The following is a 24,783-nucleotide window of genomic DNA, read 5'->3' on the forward strand; positions in this document are numbered from 1 at the left end:
CCACAAAATAAGTGTGCATGTCCAAGAGGAGCTTGGCCTTTCTCACAAGCTTTGCCTTGAAGAAACAAGGGAAGTGGTAATCCTGAACAATTTTTTCTTCAAATGAAACTTAATAACATCACACTACATGACAGGTCTTCTCTGCAAGGCAGCTTTAATGATCAGCATTATTTTCGTAAAGGATGAAGGCACTCTGAAGTCTCAGCTAACATAGGCCAGATGGAACTACATCAACTAGAGCAACTTACTTAAAGTACAAAATGAATATTAACAATATTCCTGACATACAAATGCATCACTGATTTATTTTCTCAAGTTGCCTTAACAGTAAATTTTACTTACTGGTTTAAAAAAATAAAAGAACAAAAACCCACATTATCCTCTATTTCAGCTTACACAACATGACTTAGTGTGTTAAATATTTCTGCCTCCTTTTGTACCATTTTGCTGGTCCTGTTTTACCTTCTCCCTGAGAAGCTGACCAGACTCTCATCATCCCCCTTTCTAATTGCTCTCATGGCTTTTCTCTGCAACCTTACATTGGGTTTAAGTGGCAAGATTTTGTAAAGGGGTGCATCCTGCTGTAGTGGAACGCGTTGAAAGGGGTTGGAACTACGGAATTTTGCAAGTCCCTTCCAATCCAAACCATCCTATGGTGCCCCCTTCCTCTGCCCTCCTGCAGAGGCCACTGTGCCCTGAGCACAGAACCAGCCACCCTGTGCCATCTGCCCCAGGGTAATGCAGGCCCATCAGTGGCTGCACTGGAGGTGATGAGCACTCACTCCTTGCTGTCACCTTGGAGGTGACACTGCAGATGACGCAGTGCTAGCAGTGATGGAGCTGCTGTGCCTGTCCTGTTGGCCCTGTGTAGGCTTGCACTCAGCACACAGTATTATTTTCTCCCACCCACTGAAACAGAGGTTTAGACACCAGAAAGCAGACTTCAGTAATCTTGAGCTGAAGGGGAAGAGTACCATTCTTATGACTAGACTCATGATCTCAACGAACCCTGACACTAATCACTAGCACTACTATAGGATATGCAATTAATAACCAACAAGATAGCCTGCCCCAAAATTATTCCAAGCCTCCTAATCTTTTGCAATCATTATCCTGATTTTTCTTTTCTCTTTCTTCATCTTTTTGTATTTTTTAAACTCCTTCCAGGTCAAAACAAGCATACAAGCTTCGTAAAATAATGAACCAGTGTAAATGACAACCACCTAATAGTACCTTGGAAATACTGAACAGCAGTGGAAGCAAGAGAATGCTGACAATCAAGTATAATTGTAGAATGGGAATCAAATGGTTCCACAAATAGACAGAGGAAGAAAGAAAGCTTTCCTCTCAGAAACAACAATTTAATTATAATTTCACAGAGCTACTGCCCCATGGGCCAAAAAGAATGTCAGGCTAAACCTCAAAGATAGAAAGTCACAAGTATCTCCTACATGTCAAAACCAATCCAAAAGGCAAACACTATTGTTTGTCCCTTTAGTAAACAGGTACTGTTTGTTTGCTTTTTTATGTGGGCTAGAAACTCTGCACATAGCTGCATACAACTGAGAAAAGGAAGTCATACAAAATATTAGTGAAGTAAGGTACTTATTTGAACTATATGAGGTCTCATCAGCCAAGAAAAAATTCCTTTTAATTATTAAGAGCATGTAAACATTTAAAAATAGGTTGCAAAGAAACCAATGTTAATTTCTGTTTAAGAAAAGAGTAATTATAGTACATAAAATCAATTTCTCAGTTACATATTATATATACATGTGCAATTCCAAGAGCTTTTGTTCTTAATTTTCTATCTACAACTGTAAATTTATTTCTTCAACACAGCAAAGGAAACCACCGATAGCTACTCAGCCACATTTACTAAATCCATGTAAGGGTTAAGACTTTTCTTTATAAAACATTGTAATGAAAATCTAAGCATCAAGCGTATAGAAGACCAATCCAAGTCCCTAGACACAGATTGTTATGAGTTACTGCCACTTAAAAAGAAAAAATATCACACAATTAATTTCTTGTCCAAACAAGTCTCCAGAAATGCAAAGCTAAATCCATTAACTTTAAATCACTTCAGTACCTTGAAACTCTGATCCCAGGTCTGAAGCACAGTGGCATGGCTATGTAATTCAGCAAAACAGATTTAAAACCTACCATAGAAGTCACTGATCTGGCATCTTCTTCGTAATTCACTACAGGTGGTGGCTCTTTCCCATCATTCTCTTGAACCTTTTGCTCCAGTAGTTCTTTCTGGGCTGCAAATTTTGCCTCAGAACATCTTAGTTGCTGGACTGTTTGCTTAAGTTCTTCAAGTGCTTGCTTTTGGCTCAGCAAGAGCACAATACTGCAAGGAAAAATAACAATTTTAAAATGCACATGTTTCAAAATACTTTATTTGCTTCATAAAAGCTGGGGGGCAAAAAGCATGACAATTCCTCAACATAATCATTTATTCAAAGGTGAATTTTTCAATGCAATTTTCAAAGCAACAAGATAATGCAAGAAAACACTCATTCTCTTCTCTCTATCACAAAAACATCTATTCTTTCTATCACAAAACTAATGTTTAATAAATACAGGTGAAATTCCTGTTTGCATCCACTTTTGACTGAATTTATAAACACTGGGGTTTCCCCTCTCTTATAAAATAAGTAAATTTTACATAATGATTTCAAGTGATGAGAAATTAATTTCAAAGAGTAGTGACTTTGCAGTAATAACTTGCAATATTAAACTCACCTCACATCCAGTATAAATTCATATAGCATCACGTAACAGATACATGTTTTTTCCTCTGCATCATTTCTGGACTGTGTTATAAGTGTCTTATGAAGCTAAATAAATTCATCTTTATGAGGAGCTAAAAGCAACTTTTCATCTTCTGCTTATTTTTACAGTTCTTCTCTGAATAACTCTTGTACTCATGAATACTCGAGACAGTTGTGATTAAATCATATTGAAGGACACTCAGAACATATGCAGGTACCCAGATGACTATTATCTCAAAAAAAACTGCCAAAACCAAAGAATGACAGACACTACCAAAGACACAGAATCACCCACAACATAATACAAATACCCTTAAAAGCATTCAACCAGAGCCCAATGACATGCGGTCTACAGGAGATGCAGAGCTCTCACAGTCTAAAGAACAGATGAAGGAGATAAATGAACCAGAAGTCAAAGAATGAGGACAATATGAAGAAAAATCACAGTATGGTGTTGCTCTGTATCTTGAGGATAACTGCTTGAAGACGAGCTCTCCTGCAAGCCCTACCCTTGAAGAAAAAAGACAAAAGCTGTTCATACAGGGATTGATCCTTCACAAACTGATGCCCACCCAAATGAGTATTCAAATAGGTTTCAAAGTAGCAAGGGAACCACCTGTCATAAAATCCTCTTTGGCAGGAAAAGATATAAATCATATCCATGGAGATGAGCATTATATCAAGTCACTAATGAGCCTCTGCTCATCAGCAAAATGATCGCTCATTCAAAAAGTGTAAATGTGAGGTATGCAGACATAACTCTCAAGTCTGAAACTGAGATTTGGAATGAGCTTGCACATATTTAAAAGCATCAGAGAAGCAAATGAACAATTATCCTGAAGTTATCCAGAAGATAATGTGTTTTCATCTGGTCTCCTTTATGAGAGAAAAAGGACATCACCAACAGGTTTCAACCATCAGCAAAGGTTTGGTGAATACACACTGGCTGGAGTGACATCCCCAAACACAGAATGGTTTCAACTAATCAGGACACAGCAATAACAAGACATACTCTGCCAGTGAAAAATCACTCACCAACTAGTCTCTTTCTGAACTGTTGCAAAATGGATTACAATCTGATTGGTTTCCCAAATCCAAATTTCAGTGCTTGCCAATCCAGTCACACATGAGGAATTAGAATCTATAAAATTATTTGCCTGTGGCTTGTGTGAGTGCAAACTTATAAGCCTTTGCTGCTAGTATTAGCTACAAGCAACTTCACAGAGAGAGATCTTCTGTGAAGGATTCCTGCAGATCAGGGAGAAAGTGGTAAAAAGATGAACTAAATCAAAACCCAAATATTCAATATGCTATCATGTTGGAAGGGCAGATGGTACGCTTGACATATACATATATAAATAAAATGCAATTAAAACCTTTCCTGTGTTGAAGGTAGTATCAACATTTGAAGATGGAAAGGGATATTAGTGCCAGAATAATACCATGTACCAGAATAATTAGTGCCAGAATACCACCAAGACATTGCTGTAAGATATGACCATATGCAGTCATGATCAAACCCAATGCAACAGCTGGACAAGATATTCTGGGGACAGTAAGTACATGCTGAAACAACCTGATCACTCTGCACTGCAGCCAAAAGGTGAAAAAGGAGTTTGTTGGAGGTAGGCATAATCAATGACAAATTAGAACAAGGATGGTTTCAGGGAAGCCTTCACTGTACAACTAGGTATCTAAACTAAATTCCCTGCCTGTTAATAAGACAAACAGGTACTGGTGCAATTTGAACTGAAATAATCTCTTCAACACCACAAACATCTCTGAAGGATCAGTCAGAGAAGCCTTCACACAGTAAGAAATACAGCATTAGTCTAGACTATTTGCAGGGAGTGATAACTGGTAACAAATACTGAGGGGGGGGAAACCAAACAACACCCATCAAACTTAACTAGTTCAAATATAGTTTATCCTTTAAGTAGCATACAGCAAAGAAGACAGGTCAGGAACTAAAAATTGGAAAATTCACTGTGAGCACATGTGAACTTCACTGAAGAAAGGACACAAAATATCTTATCGAAACATTGATATCACATACATAAATAAAGTTTTGGATGTGAATTAAATACTATGCAATGTTTCATATACAATGTTTCATGTGATAAGGCTCTGTCAACAAAGACTATCAGGACTTCTTCAGTGAATGAAGGATTACATGAAGGACTTGCACTCCAATTCACTACCAGTATTGTACGAATTTTTATGACGAAATTAGTAAGATTAAGATTGATTGCAACATGAATCAGGAAAATATCACTACAGATAAAAGGTTTCTTTATCTGTTGTCTTGACATTAGTTTAGAAGAGTATGTGAATATTTTTTTAACCAAAGGTAGAAGAAAAACCTGAAGATGTTGCCCAAGAATTATTCTTTACAATGATGTTTTATTTATGGTGTACTAACACACTCACTAATATATCACCTTTGGTATTTATTATGCATTTCTACAGGGTATGAGATTTACATTGTTTACATTTACACTTTTATAAAGGAAATGCAAGGAAGAATGAACTTAACCTGACAAGTTGCAAACATATTACTACACAAGAGTCTTGAGCTTGACTCGGAAAGCCTTTCACAGAATTAAACCTACACAAGGAATTCTGTCAAACAGAAAGGCAACTGAACTCAGTCCTCTTCTTTGATCAAGTTGAATTGAATTAATGAAAGGTCCAGCTCTTGAGCCATGCCAAACTATGACAATTATACCAAACTTATGGAGCTGCTCAAATTCTTCAATAAGTTGGGGTCTGCAGTGGGCAAGAGTTATTTTAGAGACAAGGAACTGTTTTTGACAGTAATCGCTAAACACAAAAGCAGAAAAAGATTAGCAAAGGTTATTTCTTACTTGTGTTTCAAGAATTGTATTACAGACATTTTTCCCTCTCAAATTATTGTATTTTGAAATTTAATTTCAACTTACTCAGATTTCTTTTCACATGTCTTAGATGACTCTTCTATTTTTTTCTCTAGTTCCAAAACAAGTTCCTCTTTGCTCAAAAGGGTTTGCTGTGTCTGCACCAGTTCTTCTATTACTGTCTTTAACCTGTAAAACAGATTTCAGAAATCCAAGCTGTGAATGCATAAACTGTATGTATCCAGAACATCATAATCTTTTTCCTGAAGATGTAAAAGAATATTATTTTTTTTTAGATTATGTTAGTCGGTGCTTGGTGATTATTTTTTTTTCTTTTTTCATGTGGCTAGACCTTTACATTGTTAATCTGAATTATTAGAGATTCTATACGAGCCTCTGTATACATACAAGGTTACAGAATGATCACCTGCCTACAGGTTCTCCTACCAACAAAAATATTTTTTTCCAGAATACATGATGAGTACCATGAATTAATGCCTTCCTAATATATTGCTAATTTATGAGATGCTTTAAGAAAGACAAAAACCTTCCAACTCACAAAGCACATGTTAAATGAATACACAGAATCAGCAGTTGGGCTATACTTCTGTTGTAACAGGGATTGTATCTTTCTTCAAAATTATCCTTTCTAGATTACAGTCTCTGCTAATGGTTAATTCAAAATAAAGATAAGCTGTATAAAACCACTCAATAATAAAAGAAAAGGGGTATTACTTTAAAACCATTACTGACATTTCATAATTATCCTGGTAAATATTCCAATAACAAAAAAAAAATCCATGAGTCTACAACATCTGCATTCTGAACAATGCACATAAACGGCTTACATAATCATGACATCTAAAATGTGTATCAATCAAGAAATCGTTAAGTCAGAACAAACTCCTATAAATAAATAAGCATGTACACCTTGTTCCCTTTTTGTCTTTATTGACACATCTTTAACTATCTTACTTTACTTCCCCTGTATTTTCAAGCCCAATTTCAATAGAATTACTGAAGTAAAAAGTGGAACACAAGCAAAATATATGTAGTAATTAGCACTGCAAAGATCTATGGCCCAAAACCATTCCAGGCCAGGGAGTGGCACACCCAACTCTCTAAATATCTAGGATGCACATTCCACATGTGCATCTATACCAAACTGAATTATTTGATTCTAAACACTGAATCAGTCCTCTTGTCCCAATATATTTTATACAATGTTGATTATATATAATCTGTACTCAGTTGTGCATTTTATTCTAGGAGACTAAAATTACTAGAGTAAGTCACAGATTGAATGACAAAAAATTATTTTCCAGAAGACAAACTTTCTATTTGTGTTTATTTTGAGATAAGATAAATACTTAAAACATTTCCCTCGAAGTAACATCCTCACAGCTCTGCTTTTCATATACATTTTTATTAGTTTCAGGCTGTCAAAATCTCTATGCTGAACTTCTCTGTGTTTTCTTATACTGGGTCTCAAACTTACTACCTACTAATTTTTTTATTTTAACACCATGCTAAAGAAAGTAATTTAAAATTTTTAACTGTTTTCTTATCAGCTTTCTAAATAAAATTTTAATCTACACTGTATTTGCTTAACAACTGATTTACATGAAGCAGATGTTTTTTCTAATGATCAAACATCAATAGTCATGAAATTAAAACCAAATTGATAAGACTTCATCACTAGGAAGGAGCATATACATGCGGATACATCATCCTCATCATTTCACCACTTCAAAAATATTAGACTTTATACTTTATATTGCAGCACCGGATTAGAACATTAAGTTGATGCAGTTCTTCCTGAAACTTCTGAGATACTTCAGGACATTTTTTTATTTTGGAGAAAAGAAAAAAAAGCTACTATGCACACCAAAATCCCTTGCCTCCTTGCAGTCAACAACTACTATTTGATTAAACAATAACTTTCATTCAAACTGGTTACAGCTGACAATTCTGCATCTGTCTTGAATAATCCTTGTGTAGCTCACCAAAGGAATTTTCCTGTGGCGCCATATTTGCCTTCTGGATACAATCAGTTTATAAAATGGTTTCTATGACTTAACAGTTAATCACCATAACACTTTAAAAATCACACAATACCCCAACCCAGAAAGCTTCCTTTCATATTTCTTTAGTTATAAGCTCTGTTCTGATGCAATTATCAACTAAAATAAATGCTTGATCTTAGAGAAGTTATATTTCAGAAGAATTGGATATTACTATGCTCACTGATCAACTTACAGTCTTTGCTCCTCTCAGCTTTTAATGCAAGTCTCCTCAAAGCATAAACTTCTATTCTGCTACACTTTTCAGACTTTCTCAGTATTATTCAGTGACATCTATGAATATTTATCAAGAGAAAACATAACTCATTACTTAGAAAGGTTAGCTAGTCAACACTGACTACTAACTACCTCTCTATATCAAAATTTTATTCATAAATATAAGTTTACCTTAAAATGTAAAAACCAGTTTTCTCATCATGCTCCGTAAAATATACATTGTTAAAACTGTTATATAGGTATGTATGGAAAGCTGTCATTTTTTCCATTGCATACTCAATAAAACAGCTGATTCAACCAAACATTATTGATTTTAAATCAGTATGTCTTTGAATATTTTAAATGTCTGAGAAATAAATCCACCATGTGCACTTATTTTATTAGGTAGATACTGAAGGTAAACCTCCTCCGCAGAAATGTAATGCAGCATTTTAAAGCTCCAAGACCATTATTTTAACACTGAAGATCAAATGCCAACTTTCTATTGTTTCATCATATACAGAGTTGACTTTTCAAAACTCATCAGCTATGGATAAATGATGTAGTACATTTCTCTTACTTGCAAATTTCTAGTCATACACAGTTGACAGAAATACCTGTGGGATGTGGTTTTTTTTTTCGCTGCAGTGGCTTTAAGGCAAAACTGTAACAATGTATCTAAAACACAGTTAACAAGATCTATGAGTAAAGACAGTTACTGAGAACTGCAACAAAAAATGAAGGGTTCTCACCTGCATTAAAAAACAGAAGGACAAACACAATAATAATAAACAATTTTTACAGTCCCAGGTGACAGTGGAGCTTCATAAATAATCTACATTGGCTAATATGGTCATAATAATCCAAATAAAACGACAGCTTGAAATGCAACAGAATGCTGATCATATAATGTCATTTGAGGTGGGAGGAAGGCTCTGAATATGAAGAATAAAAAAGGATTATTCTAGACCTTATGACACACTCTATACCTGGGCTGTTATTTCAACACATATGGAAGAAGGAAAATATATAGTGGGGAAAAATAATCCAAAGCTTTATTTATGTAAAGAATGAGAATGGTTCTTAAATTACCATTACCACTCAGAAATGAAATCTTGGAGATTTAGTACATGATTCCCTGAAAACACTGGCTTGAGGAGCTGCTCTGGTCAGAAAATCATACTAAATGCTTCTCTAGGATTTGTTAACACCAACGCAGAGCACGAACACAGGAAACCTTGGAAGGCCTCCCTCTAAACTAATTTGTAATCTGGATTACATGTGAAATTCTAGTCATTCATCTGAAAACCAATATAGTAATCTTGAAACATTTAAAAAAAGACAATCAGATGGATAAAGGACAAGTAAGCTTTGTGAAAGGACAGACTAAAGCTAAAAGATCGCTCTGGAAAAGTGATCACAAAGCAGAAATTAAACAGAAACTTACATCATCATAGGCAGAAACTAATAGATTGTTCCTATTCCAAAACAAAAGCCTAAGAGCCATAAGACGAAAAATGATAGCAGCAGGTTCACAAAATATAAAGTTAATTTCTAAAATTCCTTCATCAAAAATTCTAAGGACAACAGATACTTTTACACACTGAACCTGAGTGAAAAATAGAATCGAAGAAAAGTACTTCCAAGGACATTACAAACTACCTCCAAAGCCATTAAAGACATTTATCTCAAAATATTTCAGAGGTGAGAATTATGGAAGGCTGAGAAAAGTGCATTATACGATCATCCTGGTTTTGTTCTCCTCACAAGACTTCTCCCTGCTGTCTGACATGGGAATGAAAAAAGCTGAGCGTCCATCCTTGGTTTGATCTAAAACGGTTTACTGTTTCTCTCAGAATCCTCAATCTATACTAGCAAGTGAACACCTTAAAAACAACACATAAAAGAGCTACCTGATTCCAGAAATAAAGACATATCATAAAATTCCTCACTTAAATGTGCAAAGCCATTTCAAGTGGTTGAATGCAAGATTTGCAATAGAACACAATGAAAATTGTACCGAATGTGTATATATGTAGGTAAATATATAGACATACATTTATGACACAATTATATATTTCATCAGAAATCCTTATTAGAAAAGCAACATTTCATGTCTTTGATTTATATATGCTGCTGTCTTATTTCTAAACAGTTGGATGCAAAAGGCAAGCCAAACAAGAATTTTTGCTTTTAAGCTGTGGAAGGCAGAATCTTCAAAAACAATTTAATATTCTTTTGAAAAGTGAGGCTCAGTATCTATACATTTCTTGTTACTGTGCTGAAGTACATTAAGATGTACAACATATACAGAGTTTAGGCATGAATAATCTCAATATAGTAATGATGTAGAATATATTAAAAAGAGAAGCATGTTTAAAGGAATTGGGGGGAGCTTAATTGTCTCTCATAAGATAAAGGACTAAGGAGGAAGACACTTCATATTTAAAAAAAATCAATACATATCAATGGAATAGATTTACAAAAAGCAATCAAATTACATAGGAAAAAAAAGAGGATGATAAACAGCCTTAAAAAGGAATTAATAAAAATCCAGAGGTTCTGTCATGTTGAGAAAACACAGGGATTAGAGTAACCTGCAGAAGACACTGCGATATGTTTACATTTGAAATATTCAAAATTATTTTGGTTTCAGAAAAACCTACAACAAATAAGGATCATAGTTTGATTAAGCAAGTAAAATTTAAAAATAAAAGAAAACCAAATGTAAAAATTCCCACAATATATCACTGATGTCTTATTTGCATCAGTTTTACTTACTAAGGGGAAAATATTTCAAGTAAATCAAACATGAACTGAAATACAATAGACACAACAAAAACATCATCAACCAATGAAATTCTGAATTTCCCATTTGTGATGCATGATTAACAGTTGAAATCTCACAACTGACCACGCAAGATCATTTTATGTCAAAAGCTGAGGTTGATAATATACAAACATCATAATCTGAGCAGTGTATTCGTTCCCCATAGCAAATAATTATAGGTGAACTTGGTGAAAAGTAACAAAAATATTTAATTCAGCAATATATTAACAAAACATAGAGCGGCAGCTCATCACCCTGAATAGCTAAAAGCTGGTAAAATGTTATACGACAACTACATCTACGAAGTTAATGTATTCTAAAGGTTACAATAATGAGTAACAATTTCTTTTAGAAAACAAAAGCAAATACTTAAAAAAAAATTTACTAATGAAAAATTTCTACTCAGTGATTTCAATCACTGATCACATAACTCTACTCAATGGTTTCATAAAAATATTTTGCTGTTTTTGCTAGGGTAGTAATGTGGAATCACTTTTGGGAAAATTAATCAGCATAATCCCAAGAAGGACTCATGGTAGATTTGGGGCATTTTATTAACTGTCACAGAGAATAACATACAGTAAAAATAATGGCAAGTTTTTAAAGAGACTAAGAATAAGGATTTTGTGCAAAAAATAGTACAACCAGTATGGGAAAGAGTTCATAGCCTCAAAATACTAACACTTAAAAACTGGACCTTAAAAATGGAGATACAGCCATGCAGTGATCTGAGTGAACATAGATGTAACACAAAATAGCATTTCCAAAGGATGAAAGATTTATAAAGAGACTTACATGACTTGCAAACTTTCTGCTGTTAAATTATTCCACATGATCTCATTAGCTTGAAGGTTTTCATTTTCTTCTAGTAAAGACGTATCAAATTCTATTTCTTGTTCAACAACTTCCGATGACCTAATTCAGTAAATAATTGTTATAATTTCAAAATCAACAGGTATCTTTGAGTAGATCATAGAGCAAATCCGTTTGATTTTTTATGAGTTTTGAAGTATTTTACTAACTAGATTAGAGTTAAAATGATATATTAAATAAAAGGATAGATAGCAATTGGATACATATTCTTTTTCCAGTGGAAAAAAGAAAACATAATTCTAAAATCTCATGAGATAATGAAACGCACTACAATTCTTTGAATCAAGTTCACAGCACAATCAAGGTTCTCAAAGACTACCAATGTGAATGTGTGACTTACCTGCTTCCATCATAAACTTTCATGTGATGACCATCAATGCACACATAACAACAAAAAGATAATGCAAGAAGTCTTAGAGCTATTCATACACTAAATCAGAGTAATAGTTCCATAAATGGGAAATATACTTTTAAAGTAAGAACTTCCTTGCATTATCTGCACACTCTGAAGTCTCAACCTGCAATAACCGCAGAGTACAAAGGTACCTAGAATTGACTTTAAGCTAGAACAAGTTTAGCCCAGAATGCAAATTGCATCCAAATAAACAGTAAACTGGCTCACGTTGAGTCTTGACAGTAATGTGTGGTATGCTGCCAGTACCAAAGTTATGGCTTTTCTCGTGTAACTGGAAATTTGGTTTTCTAGAGCCAGCCAAACAGATTGCTCAGCCAGCTTTCTGTATGTGCAAAGAAGTACAATTTTCAAATTAGGATGAAGTTTCACAAGTAGCAATGTAAAAGGATTCAAACAGAAGCAAATTCCTCTGAACACTTAGGCAGCTGCAGTTTAATGCAGGGTTTTCTCAAGAAGAAACATGAGATCAAAATGTTTACCTGTGAGTATCTATGAAGTCATTATACTCAGAGTTAGGGTCTATCTGTTCCACCGAGGTCTGGATCTCTTTATGAACATTCACAATCTCTTCTGTTACAAGGCTGGTGATCTCACTATACTCATCCAAGATCCCTTTTCTAGACAGAAAAAAAAGTTTTAGTGTATAACATGGCACTGAAGGCATAGATGGCATTAAAGATGCTTCAAATTTTCATTTTGCTGTTTCTACAAACTCTTGTGGCAACTGGCTAAAAAGGGAAAACTAAGACAATTTGTCATTCAAGGAAACAATGCATCACCTGAGGCCATTCCTCTACAGGCTTAGGCTGGCTAGAGTCTCTTAAGACCATGCTCCTTCTGTTGATTTCAGTGCACCAACACAGAGCACAGCCAAACTAAAAACTGAAGAGATTACAAGGAAAGAAATGTATAGAGTTCAGTGATGACGCTCTTCTACAAACAGGACTTGTCACGCTTGTTTTAACCTACAGTGAAGATTTTCATGCTTCATGACAAAACATATTCTGGCATAAGACAAAATGATTTACAGAAACATGTGCGTTTCCTTTCAACGTTTGTTTTCCATATTGTTTTAACTTTTTTTTGTTTATATGATTTGTCATTCAGACAAAAAAGGCATAAATCACAAATAAACATATATTTACAAGAGGAGAGAAAATTAACCAAGAAGTTGCTCTGAGAAAGTACAAGCCACCCAACCTTATCTTTACCTGCTTCCAATAGTGGGAAAAACCAAATGAAAAGTGAATGTCAAAGGAAGAGGTGGTACTGTGGCACAACTCTTAATACCATCCAGTGACACATACTTGGAACATCCTTCTTTTCTCCTTAACTTTTAGTTTTCCTTCAAAATGTACCTTCATAATTATCTCCCATTTCATTTACACCTCTGACAAATTTGCTAGCTTGCCAGGATCTGAAGCATGGTGGCCACTTATAAAACACTGATAAATTTTGACTAGCAAAATATACAGAGAAAAAGTATAAATACATTTTTCCTGGATAAGATCTTATGTTTGCTCTGTAAAAAAGAGTGGTGTGGTAAGATTTTTTCAGTGCACACTGAAAAACTCATTGTTCTGAGCAAAAAACAGACAAGAGAAGGCACTATATCTTGTATTTTTTGAGCATATCATGTGTGAAAAGGTTCCAGAAAATACTTCATAAAGTGTGATGAAAAGATAGCTAAATATCAATTACAGCAATGCCATATCTAAGACAAGGAGAATCTCTATCAATTACAATGACAAGAAAAGGAAAAAATCATTAGCACTATTAGTCTGTATTTTCCAAGTTTAAAAAACTAATTCACCCACAGAATCAGGGTCATTGAGGAAGTTCTGTTTCACAGATGTTTTCACACTAAGCTCTGCACCTGGAATCAGCATCTCTATATGTGTGCATCAAAGTTATTATAATAGAATAATTTTCCAGTACATACAGAACTCACAAAAATGTCTATGTAGTAACAGAAGTATTTTTTACAGGTTTTTACTCCAGGCAGAGCAAAGATGAGTGGTTTCAACAAGATCTTGTTCCATCATGTATTTCTTCAGTTAATTATTCTATCTTGTGATTCTAAAAAAAATCACCTTAATAAGAGCACACACATTTAACTGTAGCCTTCTGTTGTGTTTTTACATATAAAATTAAAGTGACTGTACAGGGAGTACTACAGAGCTTTATTTCAGTACCAACACCTGAACAAAAAAAAAAAAAAAAATATTAAATTAAACTTCATAGTGAAGCTAATGATGCCTGCACCATGTAAAGTGTGGAATCTTCAACTCTACCTCACTTCCTGTGCACTGAAATCAAGACGAACACTGACTTCAGAATAGGCAAGAAAATGAATTAAAGAACAGTGTTTCACATCTAAATGAAGAACACTTACAAAAAAATGTAACTACCCTTTTTTTAAGCTAAGAGGCAGCATGGTGGTTACAACCAGAAAGGAGGGCTAAAAGTCCTCAATATCTGTTCTCATATATCATCACTTTCTATGTACTCTGTAATGATGTAAAAATTATCTTTTAGGAAAGAGGTAATAGTATTTTTAAGGGGAGACTCCTTACAGCGCAATCAAGTTTACATAATCCTGTTAATTCTCCCACCCATATCGTTAACAAGGCATCTGGCTTGGCCCTCCATAATCACTTTCAAGTCAGTTGGGCCATTCAAACCAAATTTGTTCCTGGTGGAATTTCATAATAGTGATTACCAGAGAGGCAACAAACTTGCTATAGTCTATAAGCTGAAGGAAAAATCATGAGCTCAAATATAAACACTGCAAACAATCTGTAAGATTTTGTAAGAAGATGGTGGCTTGCTGGTTGGTTTAAGTAAGCACTCAGAATTACCATCTGCATCACTTGGATAAAGTATTTTCACCTATTATGACCTGATATATAAGCAATCAATCACAGTTTCTTATTTTCAACTATTCCTATAAATTAATTAGAATACTACACACAGAAAATTGTACAAGTTAGAAATATATAACAATACATCTTACAGGGCTTTAATCATTTCTTCTTGCATCTTCTGTAGTGAATCAAGTAACAGAGGAAGTGTAGTATCATAATATTGGTGCTGATGTAATTGTGCTCCTTTCAGTGCCAACACATACTGGTTATGCAACATATGAAGTTTCATAGTGGCTTTTTCACACCGATCTTTGGCCTTCTCAGTCTCCTTTCCTGAGAGAAAACAAAAATGTACATGGTGATTTAAAAGTATACAGGCCTACAGACGTCACATGTGGTAGACTTATGACAAGTTTGCCCATTTTTCTACAGTAATTTTTAAGGTAGGAGGAACTTAAAATTCGCTGAGGAAGTTAAAATCCAACCACTTTCAGTTAATTACTACAATCAAATATCTAGGTTTACTTATTAATAAACTATGTAAGAAAAAAGTTATTTTCTTTGAGCAGAAACATGAGAATTCCTTATCTAAAAATACAATTCATTTGTGAATGTGGTTCATTAAAACCACAAGTATAAAAATAATATACCTATCAAAAAGAAAGAAACCTCAGATGCATTACTATCTCAAAGCCTTTCTTTTATTTGCAAAGTAATATTTTTAAAAAAGAAAGATATATCCTACTACACTAGATTCACTAAAAATATATTATTTTCTTGTATTCAAGCATTCCTATTGCTACACATAATCCTAATAAAGCAATGATGCAGTCATTCTATGTATGAACAGCTGAACCCTCACACTGTTCCTTCTGCTCAAAATGGGCAGCTTCTCTCCTACACCTTAACATTTCCCTGTCACACTGATATCCTGATCAGGAGGTTTGGCTCTACAGCCTCAGCTTTACACCACTGAGACTGGGAAGTCCTCAAGTTCAAGCTGACAGGACCCTCTAAGGGTTTGCAGAGTAACAAGGAACTTCAAGAGGTCACCTACTCCATTCTTTGCCACAGTAACTTCACAGCTGTGTGGAGTATACTATCAACCACAAATCCAAAAAGCAACCCCGTAACAGCTACTGTGAAGAAAATCAACTCTATTTCAGCCATAACCAGAACAGACACACAATCTTTTAATGACAGCCTTGCTGTCTTCTTGATATTTACCAAGTACCTCATTACTTTTTCAGGAACTAAGATAATTTTAAATTAATCTCGTATCTGCAAATATCAAGTACAGAGTCACAACTACCTGCACACATAACATATGCTACCTAAAGCAATCTCATTCAAGCAATCATTCAGACCACTGCATTTCTTATAAATTTAAAATAATTTACGTAAGGAAAAACATGTCTGCTACCCATCACAAAGCAGTTGAGAAAAAAGGCAATATAAGCATTTATAGCTAAGTTGCAAAATAGCTGCTTGAAAGCAGGCTTGAAGAGCTGTCAGATAAGGAATACACAAGGGACTGTGAACTCAAATAAATCAAAATAGAGCCACATTAAAGGCATATTAAAAAAAAAGTTGAGGGAAAACTGGTAACAAATCCTTTTGCATACATTGGAGTCAGCAAGCTTGTCAGAAAAAGTAAACGACACTCACTATATAAAAGGAAATGGTACAAGAATTTTTTTTCCTTCTGTGAGCACTACCACAGACCTTCAGAGATTTCCAGGATGAAGTATTACTTTGTGAAAGAGTCAATGAATCTTTTTTCTGAGGTGTCAGAAGAAGAGGTTGTTGAGAATAAATTAAATGAGTACAAATTATGAGGACTGGATGGTGCTTAGCTTTGAAACTTCAAAGGCACTTGGGAAAGTTTTAGCTGAAATATTATGATTACTTTATACAGGAGGAAGTACGCACTCAATGGAAAGTCCAAGGAACATTAGCTGGATTCCAATAATGAGGTGATGAAAATGATGACGATGAAGATGTTGTCAGAAAGTAGCAAATAAGGAAGACAAATATGAACAACTGGAAAATAAGCTGTCATGTTTTGAGACTGGCCAAAGGCCAGGCACCCATGCAAGTTGCTTGCCCACTCTCCCCTGCCGCAGATGGGCAGAGAGAGAAAAATTTAAGAAGGTTTTAAGAGTTGAGATAAGAACCAGAAGAAAACACTCCAAGGGCAAAACAGGCTCAACTTAGAATCACAAAGTGAATTTATTACTAACTAAATCCGGAGAGGATAAAGAGAAGTAAAATAAGCCCTTCAAATACCTTTTCTCCCCCAGCCCCTCCCTCTTTGCAACCAACAGGTCAGGGAAACATGGCATTGGGGGTTTTGGTGAGCTCATCACCGAAATTTTCTTCTTCTGCTCCAGGAGAGCAGTCCTTCTCCCCTGTGATACTGTGGGGTCCCTCCCACGGAAGACAACTCTCCATGAACTTCCCCAGAGTGGGTCCACTCTCAGGAGAAGCAGCCATACCACACCTGCTGCAGCGTGAACTCCCCCCATGCCACACAGCCCTCACAAAACTGCTGTGATGTGTCTCTCCCCACAGGGTGCAGTCCTCCAAGGACAGGCTGCTCCAGCCTGGAAGCAGGGTCCCTCTGTCCCCCAGGTCTCCCCGGGGATCACAGCTTCCTCCAGGCATCCATCCACTCCAGCACGGGCACTTCTCCCACAGGCTGGGGTGGATCTCTGCATTCCCCTGGATCCCATGGGCTGAGGGGCACAGCTACTTCCCCATGGTAATCATCACAGCCTGCAGAGGAATCCCAGCTCCAGCGCCTGGAGCACCTCCTGCCCCTTCTTACACAGATCCTGGTGTCTCCATGCTGTTTCCCTCACATCTTCTCACCTCCTCCTCTTCTCTAACTGAAATGAACACTGCACCCCACTTTGTTTTGATTTTCTTCTTAAATATGTCATCACAGAGGGCTCTCACTAGTCTCTCTCATTTGGCCCAGTTTTGGCCAGCAGCATGTCCATTCTCAGAGCCATCAGAGATTGGCTCTACCAGACATGGTAGAAGCTTCCAGCAGCTTTTCACAGGAACCACCTCTGTGAAGCCCCTGTTACCAAAAACCAGGCTGTGCCATACCAACACAGAAACCTTGAGATGTACTGATTAAAACAATGGTAAATTATTGAGTGAATATTTAGACATGAGTAAAAATCTATTCCGGTTTAGAAATCCAAACGCACAGAAATGTGATCTTCGGGTCAGCACTGCAAGATGGATGGAAATGTAAACTTGGTGTTCAGCAGCTTCTGAACACAATGTCATTTGGCAAAGGAGCAGACTGGGTTGTTATGCCACTGATTAAATCCACTTTAGTATGCAATTTGTTGTATCAAGGAGGATATATTTGACATGAAAAAGGTTTAGAGAAGGGCATTAACCATCAGAAAGGTAGGAAACAAGATAAATACAGAAGGAGTAACTACAGAGAAGGGTCCTGAAGCACTAGCAGTCTGAGGAGAAACAAGAAGAGACACAGTTAACAGACCTACACAACCTCTTTCAGTGTAAGAACAATATGGCATTATATGGAAAGAGAAAAACCAAAGACCTTCAATGAGCACACAGCTAATCTATGTATTCCTTTAGTAAAAGTTATCATAAGCAAAAAAACCCTTATGTGGTTTAATAGTGAATGGACAGGTGCATGAAAAAAAATAAATAAAAAAAAAATTAAGGAAAAAAAATGCTGAAGAGCTACTAAGAACAAGGACAGCACTTCTGACTCAGGAACTCCCTAGGTAACAAATTACCATGAAGCTGAAGCACGTTTCTATTCTTTGTATTCTGAAGTTTGTATTCTGCTATGGCTCTCTGGACACTTGCTACCTCATGCCACTGTCAGCTACATTTCAAACAAAGATTAGTAAAAATAATTTTTAAATTGTATTATGTCTTTATATCTTTCATTTAATTGAAAACAATCCAGTTGCTGACCTAATTTAGTACATGGAAGGTACAGATTTCTTATACCACAAGTTATCTGAGTTACTCTGTAAAACAAAGACCAAACACATCTCCAGAGCTGCCACCAGAGAATAATTATTCATGAATGGTATGAATGAATGGTAGGTGTGAATGAAACAATCCACTTCAAAAATTTTTACAGAACTGTTTTGGAGAGATAACATTCATAAATCTATCTTAAACCTTAGCCAGATATAGCAGGTTTTGTCTTTGGCAAACAATCTAAACTCATGTTTCATTAGGAGACCAATTTTTTTTATAACCCTCCAAAAAAACCCCACACTATTTCTAATATAAATGTAGGCCATTTTCAAGGGGAAAAATAATCCAATGCATCAGAATAATCCCAGAAGTTAAATGCCCTCAAACATGCATGACACCAGCACATCAACATAACAGGATGGTGTAAATTCCCATTTTCACATTTGCCTTAGGGACTAAATTCCTCCTCAACTAATTTCAGAGTATCATAGAGAAGTATCACACAGACTTGTTTCTAAATATAGCAGGCTACAGAGTCAACCTGGTCACCTTCAGAGATAATAAACATAAACACTATAAGGTCCTTCCGGAGAAGGAGAGGCATGTGGAATGTGGGGAAATACTGGAGGGTGACTGAAGAGTGTTTGGAAGGGAACAGGTCATGTACAGGTCAGGTACAGTTACAGGATGAAGCCTGGATGAAAAAGGAGAGGACAAAGCTGTTGGAAGCCAAGGCTGAAATGTTTTGCTTGCCAGTCCATTGTGAGACATACCGTCCAGGGAAGCCAGAAGAGTCTGGGAAGGGAGTAGCAGAGGCAAAAATGCTGCATTATTTCTTGGGTTATTCTGTGTTTGGCTATTCCTACTCAAGCATGCTCTAGATCAAGTAATCTAAAATTATCTCCATATGTCATGGTTTAAGAGCTACAAGTTGTCTATTGACATGTTTAAAATACATTTCTTGACAGTTTTCAGCTTATCAAATATCAGCATATGTGAAATTATACCATTTACCATCAGTACAGGATTGTGACCTGTGAACTGCAACAAACCACCTTCAACAGTTAAATTAAACTGTAAATTTACACTAAAATTATCAAATCCAGATCACTAGCAATTTAGTAATACTATATCTCTTTCAGAAACCTCATTAACCTCCAAACTATCTGATTTTCTCATCCGTTTTAAGGACTAAATACCTTTGCTATATATTATTCTCAGCAGAACACCTCACCTAATTGTGACATAAATCAAATTATCATAGTCACTCAACTTTAAAATAGACCCTTGAATCTATATTTAATTCAGGGAACACAGCTGCAGTATTATTTTCATATCATAATTTATTTTTTAAAGGGAGCGAAATGCAGTGAGGCAGCATACACAGTTGTTCTACATGTCAATTAGCACAGAGGAAAACATCCAATTTTCTTTATCTCTATAATGAATTTAATAAATAGACCTAATTATAATTCTACTGCTATCAGTGCTGTTGACAAAACTGTTTAACGTTAATAGAAACTGACTGTGTATATGTCACACCATAAACTGTACTCTGAAGCTTGCAAAATTCAATTATGAAAGTTTTGCATTTACAAAGAAAAGGCTGGCATTCTTTTTCAATCATTCTGAAGTCTAGTATTTCAATTTCTAACAGAAACTCATCTAAGATTTTACTGCACACAGTACAACATAGCCATCCAGCAAAATAATGTTTTAGTCTAATTTTCAATTAAAAGGCAGATTTGCTTATCCAAAGTTCTTGCAATCACTAGACTCTTGTAGCCTTATAATCACCTAGAATGGAAGAAAAAATACTGGATGGGACAATAAACTGAGAAATAATTCAGCTCATAATGTTCACTTTACCTTTTTTAAATAAGCATCAAAGTACAGTGCAAATGCCTCAGGGAAGCTGACCTTAAGGAAATAAATATTGCAAAGAGAGAAAGTTTTCACACATATTTTAGATTTAAAAGAAATAATTATGCCTATGACCTCAGGTTTTTACCCTCTTACAAATCCTTCCAGTTAGACCTTCAGCCTGTCCAAAGTGATGACAAAGTGTTCATAAAAGAGGCAACAGAAATCATTATAAAGTCTCAGCTCACAACAGACAAACTAAATTTCTAGATTTATAGCTCCTGGTATTGAAACGTGACCTTTCACTTCAGTGCACAGTGAATGCCATTCCATGTAGATATGCCAATGACACAATATTATACATGCCCAGCTTTTGACAATTAATTTAATTTAGTTTCAAAAGAAGCCAATGACACATCTGATGTCACAATATAAGGTTACATCCCTTCAACAGAAACATAGTGAGAAACTTTAAATATACTAGAACTGTGGAAACAAACAAAATCAAAAACAAAACCACAAGCTGAGTATCTACATGAGTAACAAGATGGAAGGAAGTCTTTACAAATAAGTAAAACTATGGCTAACAATCCACAGAAAATGAGGGCTAAAATGCATACCAGGAACTCCCATAATTGTCTCTCGCAGTTCAGGGACTGCAAAAAGCAAACCCATCCAAATTTCTGGACATAAGGAACATAAGTACAGGGAAAAGCAAGAGAGGCAACATTATAAGAAATGTGGGTACCAATGAATATGCCAGGGAAAACCTGGACAGTACCCAAAGTGACTACAGAGCTCTGGGGGCAGATATGAAAAGCACAAGGCTTTGTTCTCCTTAATCCTTCCAGTGAAAGTGTGGTGGGTTTAGCTCTGGCTAAATCATCAGTGCACCCACTAGAATTATTTACACATTCCTGCCATGAAACAGGATTAGGAGGAAAGCCAAAGCAGGCTCAAACTTTGAAGGGTATAAAGAACTTTATTAACAGAAACTGAAAGTAAAAATAAGTAAAATAATAAATAATAAAATAAAATAAATAAAAAATAATAAGTAAAAAATAGTAAGAATCAGAATAAAACCTTCAGAACACTTCTCCCCATATACCCTCTTTTCTTTCACACTGACAACACAGAGAAACAAATCAGTCAGCTTACCATCTAAAGTAGTCTTTTTCCAATTTACTTAGGGAGAGGAGTCTCTCTCTTCAGTTTATGGAGATTTCTCCACAATAGACAGTTTTCTCGTGGCTTCAATTTCCACAAAAGGCACCCACCCAGGAAATCTGCAATTGTGAAATCCTTCTCATTTTTAAGACTATGTCAATTTACAGGGCACACATTAATGATAGAGCAGTTCAAGCAAAGGGTCTCTTTATCTAACTCTTCTTCTTCCCTGGGGGCAAAGGACATCACACTTTTCTCTCTCTCTCCCTCTCTCTCTCTGTTCAAACTTCTCATGGGATCACAGCTACTTCAACACCTGCTTACTTCAGCACGAATGCGTTTGCTCACGTCTAGGATGTGAACGCTCTACAACCCCACAGGCATCCTGCAAGTTACAGGCGAAAAAGACAGTCTGATTTATCAATCATATCTTCTCTATAGTTTACAAGAGAATTTCAGTTCAAGACATCTTCTTGTCCCTGCCCATCAGGGACCTAACCCTTCTTATCTGACATTGATGTCTCCAAGCTGTCTCTGTGCATGTCTTCATCTCTTTTTCTTTTACTCAAGAGAGAGGATGGAAGGTCTGCAAGTCTCATCTGTGCAATGAAAGACTTAATATCTTGCCCAAGGTCTGCAGATGGTCATGCAGATGGACCCTGCCAGGTTGCAGCTAGGAGTTGTTTATGGTGTAAAGTCCTTCAGCAGCCACCCTGAGTGGAGATTAGGATCTCAGCAGCCAGGCTAGAACACAGGGCAGCATTTGCAGGTCAATGGCTCCCCCTCTCCCTCCCTGGTAGCTTCTGGTGAGATTCAGCAGCAGCAGCATTCCAGCTGAGCCATGGGCCCACCTCGCTGAACTGCATCGGAGCAGGGGGGCCCTGCTGGGAATGGGGCTGGCTCAGCCTGATGCCCCCCAACTCCCCTGGCCAGCCTCATTACTTGGGCTCAGGCAGAAGAAAGAAAGAGAACTCCCTGGAGTTTGTTCATTTTTACATGTGTGTTCACAAAGGCACATTAACTTTTTCACTGGTGTAACAATGTGTCAATATTAAAATTCAGACACTGATTGGTTTTTGTCAGGTCTAAAGGAAGCTGCCAAGGTCCTTACAGAGAATTAATTCTGTAACTCCTTCCTTTCCTTTCTTACTAATAAAAAACAAATTAATACAAACCACCACAGAAGGGAAAAGGTGCAAGGAGAGCACTGAAAACAAGCTGATAAGTAGCTGCAGAACCAGTGCTGGCCACAGAATCCAGAACCAGTGTCTGGATTCTACAACCACAAGTCCCTTTTTGCAGACCACATCTGCTTAAAAGACAGGAAATCCCTTCCTAAGCAGGGTAAAAGTGTTTTTGCCAGTAACATGACTGACCTCATTCAGAGGGCTTTAAACTAGGAATTACACAGGATGGAGAGGGTGACCGACAGTTCTGAGGAAGCAATGAAGGAGACTGCTAAGGAAAGGGCATGGTAAGAGAGGAAGGGATCAATCACAAAGAAAACAAAAAAACATGTACAGGTGGGCAAGAAGGCTCCTACAAAAGCGCCAATGTAAGAAAAGTCCCATAAATCCTTTCCAGGATCTCAGCATGCTAGGAGGGAAAGTCTGTGTATTACTGCATGCAGTGTGGCAGATAAACATGGTGAGTTGGGTGTCTGTGTGCCGTAGGTCCAGGATGTTGTCAGGATCACAGAGGCAGGGCTGGAGATATGCAATAGAGTTTAGACTCCTGGGAAAAAGCAGCCCAGGAAGTCAAGTAGAGGGAGTTGCCCTTTACATGAGAGAGCAGCTAGAGTGCATGGAGCATGCAACCTCCTTAGGATGGATAAGGAGCAACAGAAAAGGAGTGACCTTATGCGTTAGGATTAAAGAGGGAACAGGCTCCTTTTCCCACATAAAGTTAAGCAGCTTGGCTTCAGTTGTTGCAATTCTCTGCATCAAAATCTCACTAAGTATCGCAGTATTTGATTACAGAAAATTTTAAAATGGAAAAAGAGGGGAGAATCAGAGCTTTTGCCATTTATCCTCTTTTTTCTTTTTTTTTTTTTAAGGAAGCAACAATCCTCCCCTGAGTAAGTATGCAAATCTTGAGTATACAATAATTTTTAAGACAGAAAAACCTTTTCTTCATCAGCCTGATTTAGAAACTTTTGTTTTTGTAAATACCAGCACTAAACTATAGAGCTGTCGATTATCTACAATGCACTTCCATTGTTTATGACTGCAGTTTTTCAGAAATTTTCCAGAACTGCATTTATCTTTCCATCTACACATTTTTTTCAGCATTTTCAATAACAGAGACAATTTCTGAGTACTTTGTTATCTTTACATGTGTTTATCAATAACAAAACTCCAATACAGTCACTTCCTTATTTATTTCAACTTTGGAGATACACCTTTTCACAGACCAGTATTTAATTCTGCCTGGAAAAGAACACTTCATTACATTATTTGCTTACATTATGGTGCTGAAAACACTGAACACATTCCTCACACTCATGAATGAAATGGCCATGGCCATATCAAATAGTTCTTTTTCTAGCAACACATTTTTTTAAAACAATAAAATATTTTTACATTAGAGAATCACACAACTTAAGTCAGCTGCTTTACAGACTGAAATGGAAGCAAATACAAGTTGGATTGTAATATGGTCTTTATATCAATCGAATTTTAGTAAGGACTAAGCATTCAAATTACAGCAAATAATTTAAAAGCCTAGATATGATGGAAAAAAGAACTACTTTTATATATCAAACCAATGCAGTTATGTGTATCTATGTTAATTGATTCCCAATACTGAAGAGTACATTACACAACTTGCAGTGAGTTCTTTCTTCA

At 36.2% G+C, this 24,783-nt stretch overlaps 1 protein-coding gene across 3 annotated transcripts in view; it reads right to left on the reverse strand.

The window, feature by feature from the left end:
• Positions 1 to 24,783, reverse strand: part of FER (FER tyrosine kinase) — a 162,685-nt gene that overhangs the window by 102,564 nt on the left and 35,338 nt on the right. For all 3 annotated transcript variants that reach the window (XM_062513104.1, XM_062513103.1, XM_062513105.1), the window contains exons 6-10: positions 15,070 to 15,253; positions 12,533 to 12,670; positions 11,561 to 11,680; positions 5,723 to 5,845; positions 2,167 to 2,356 (exon numbers count right to left, since the gene is read on the reverse strand). In XM_062513104.1, coding sequence (XP_062369088.1) covers positions 2,167 to 2,356; positions 5,723 to 5,845; positions 11,561 to 11,680; positions 12,533 to 12,670; positions 15,070 to 15,253 — 755 coding nt within the window. The remainder of the gene's footprint in view (positions 1 to 2,166; positions 2,357 to 5,722; positions 5,846 to 11,560; positions 11,681 to 12,532; positions 12,671 to 15,069; positions 15,254 to 24,783) is intronic.

This window comes from Cinclus cinclus, chromosome Z (genome assembly GCF_963662255.1).
Source record: "Cinclus cinclus chromosome Z, bCinCin1.1, whole genome shotgun sequence".
In the NCBI taxonomy this organism is placed as follows: Eukaryota; Metazoa; Chordata; class Aves; order Passeriformes; family Cinclidae; genus Cinclus; species Cinclus cinclus.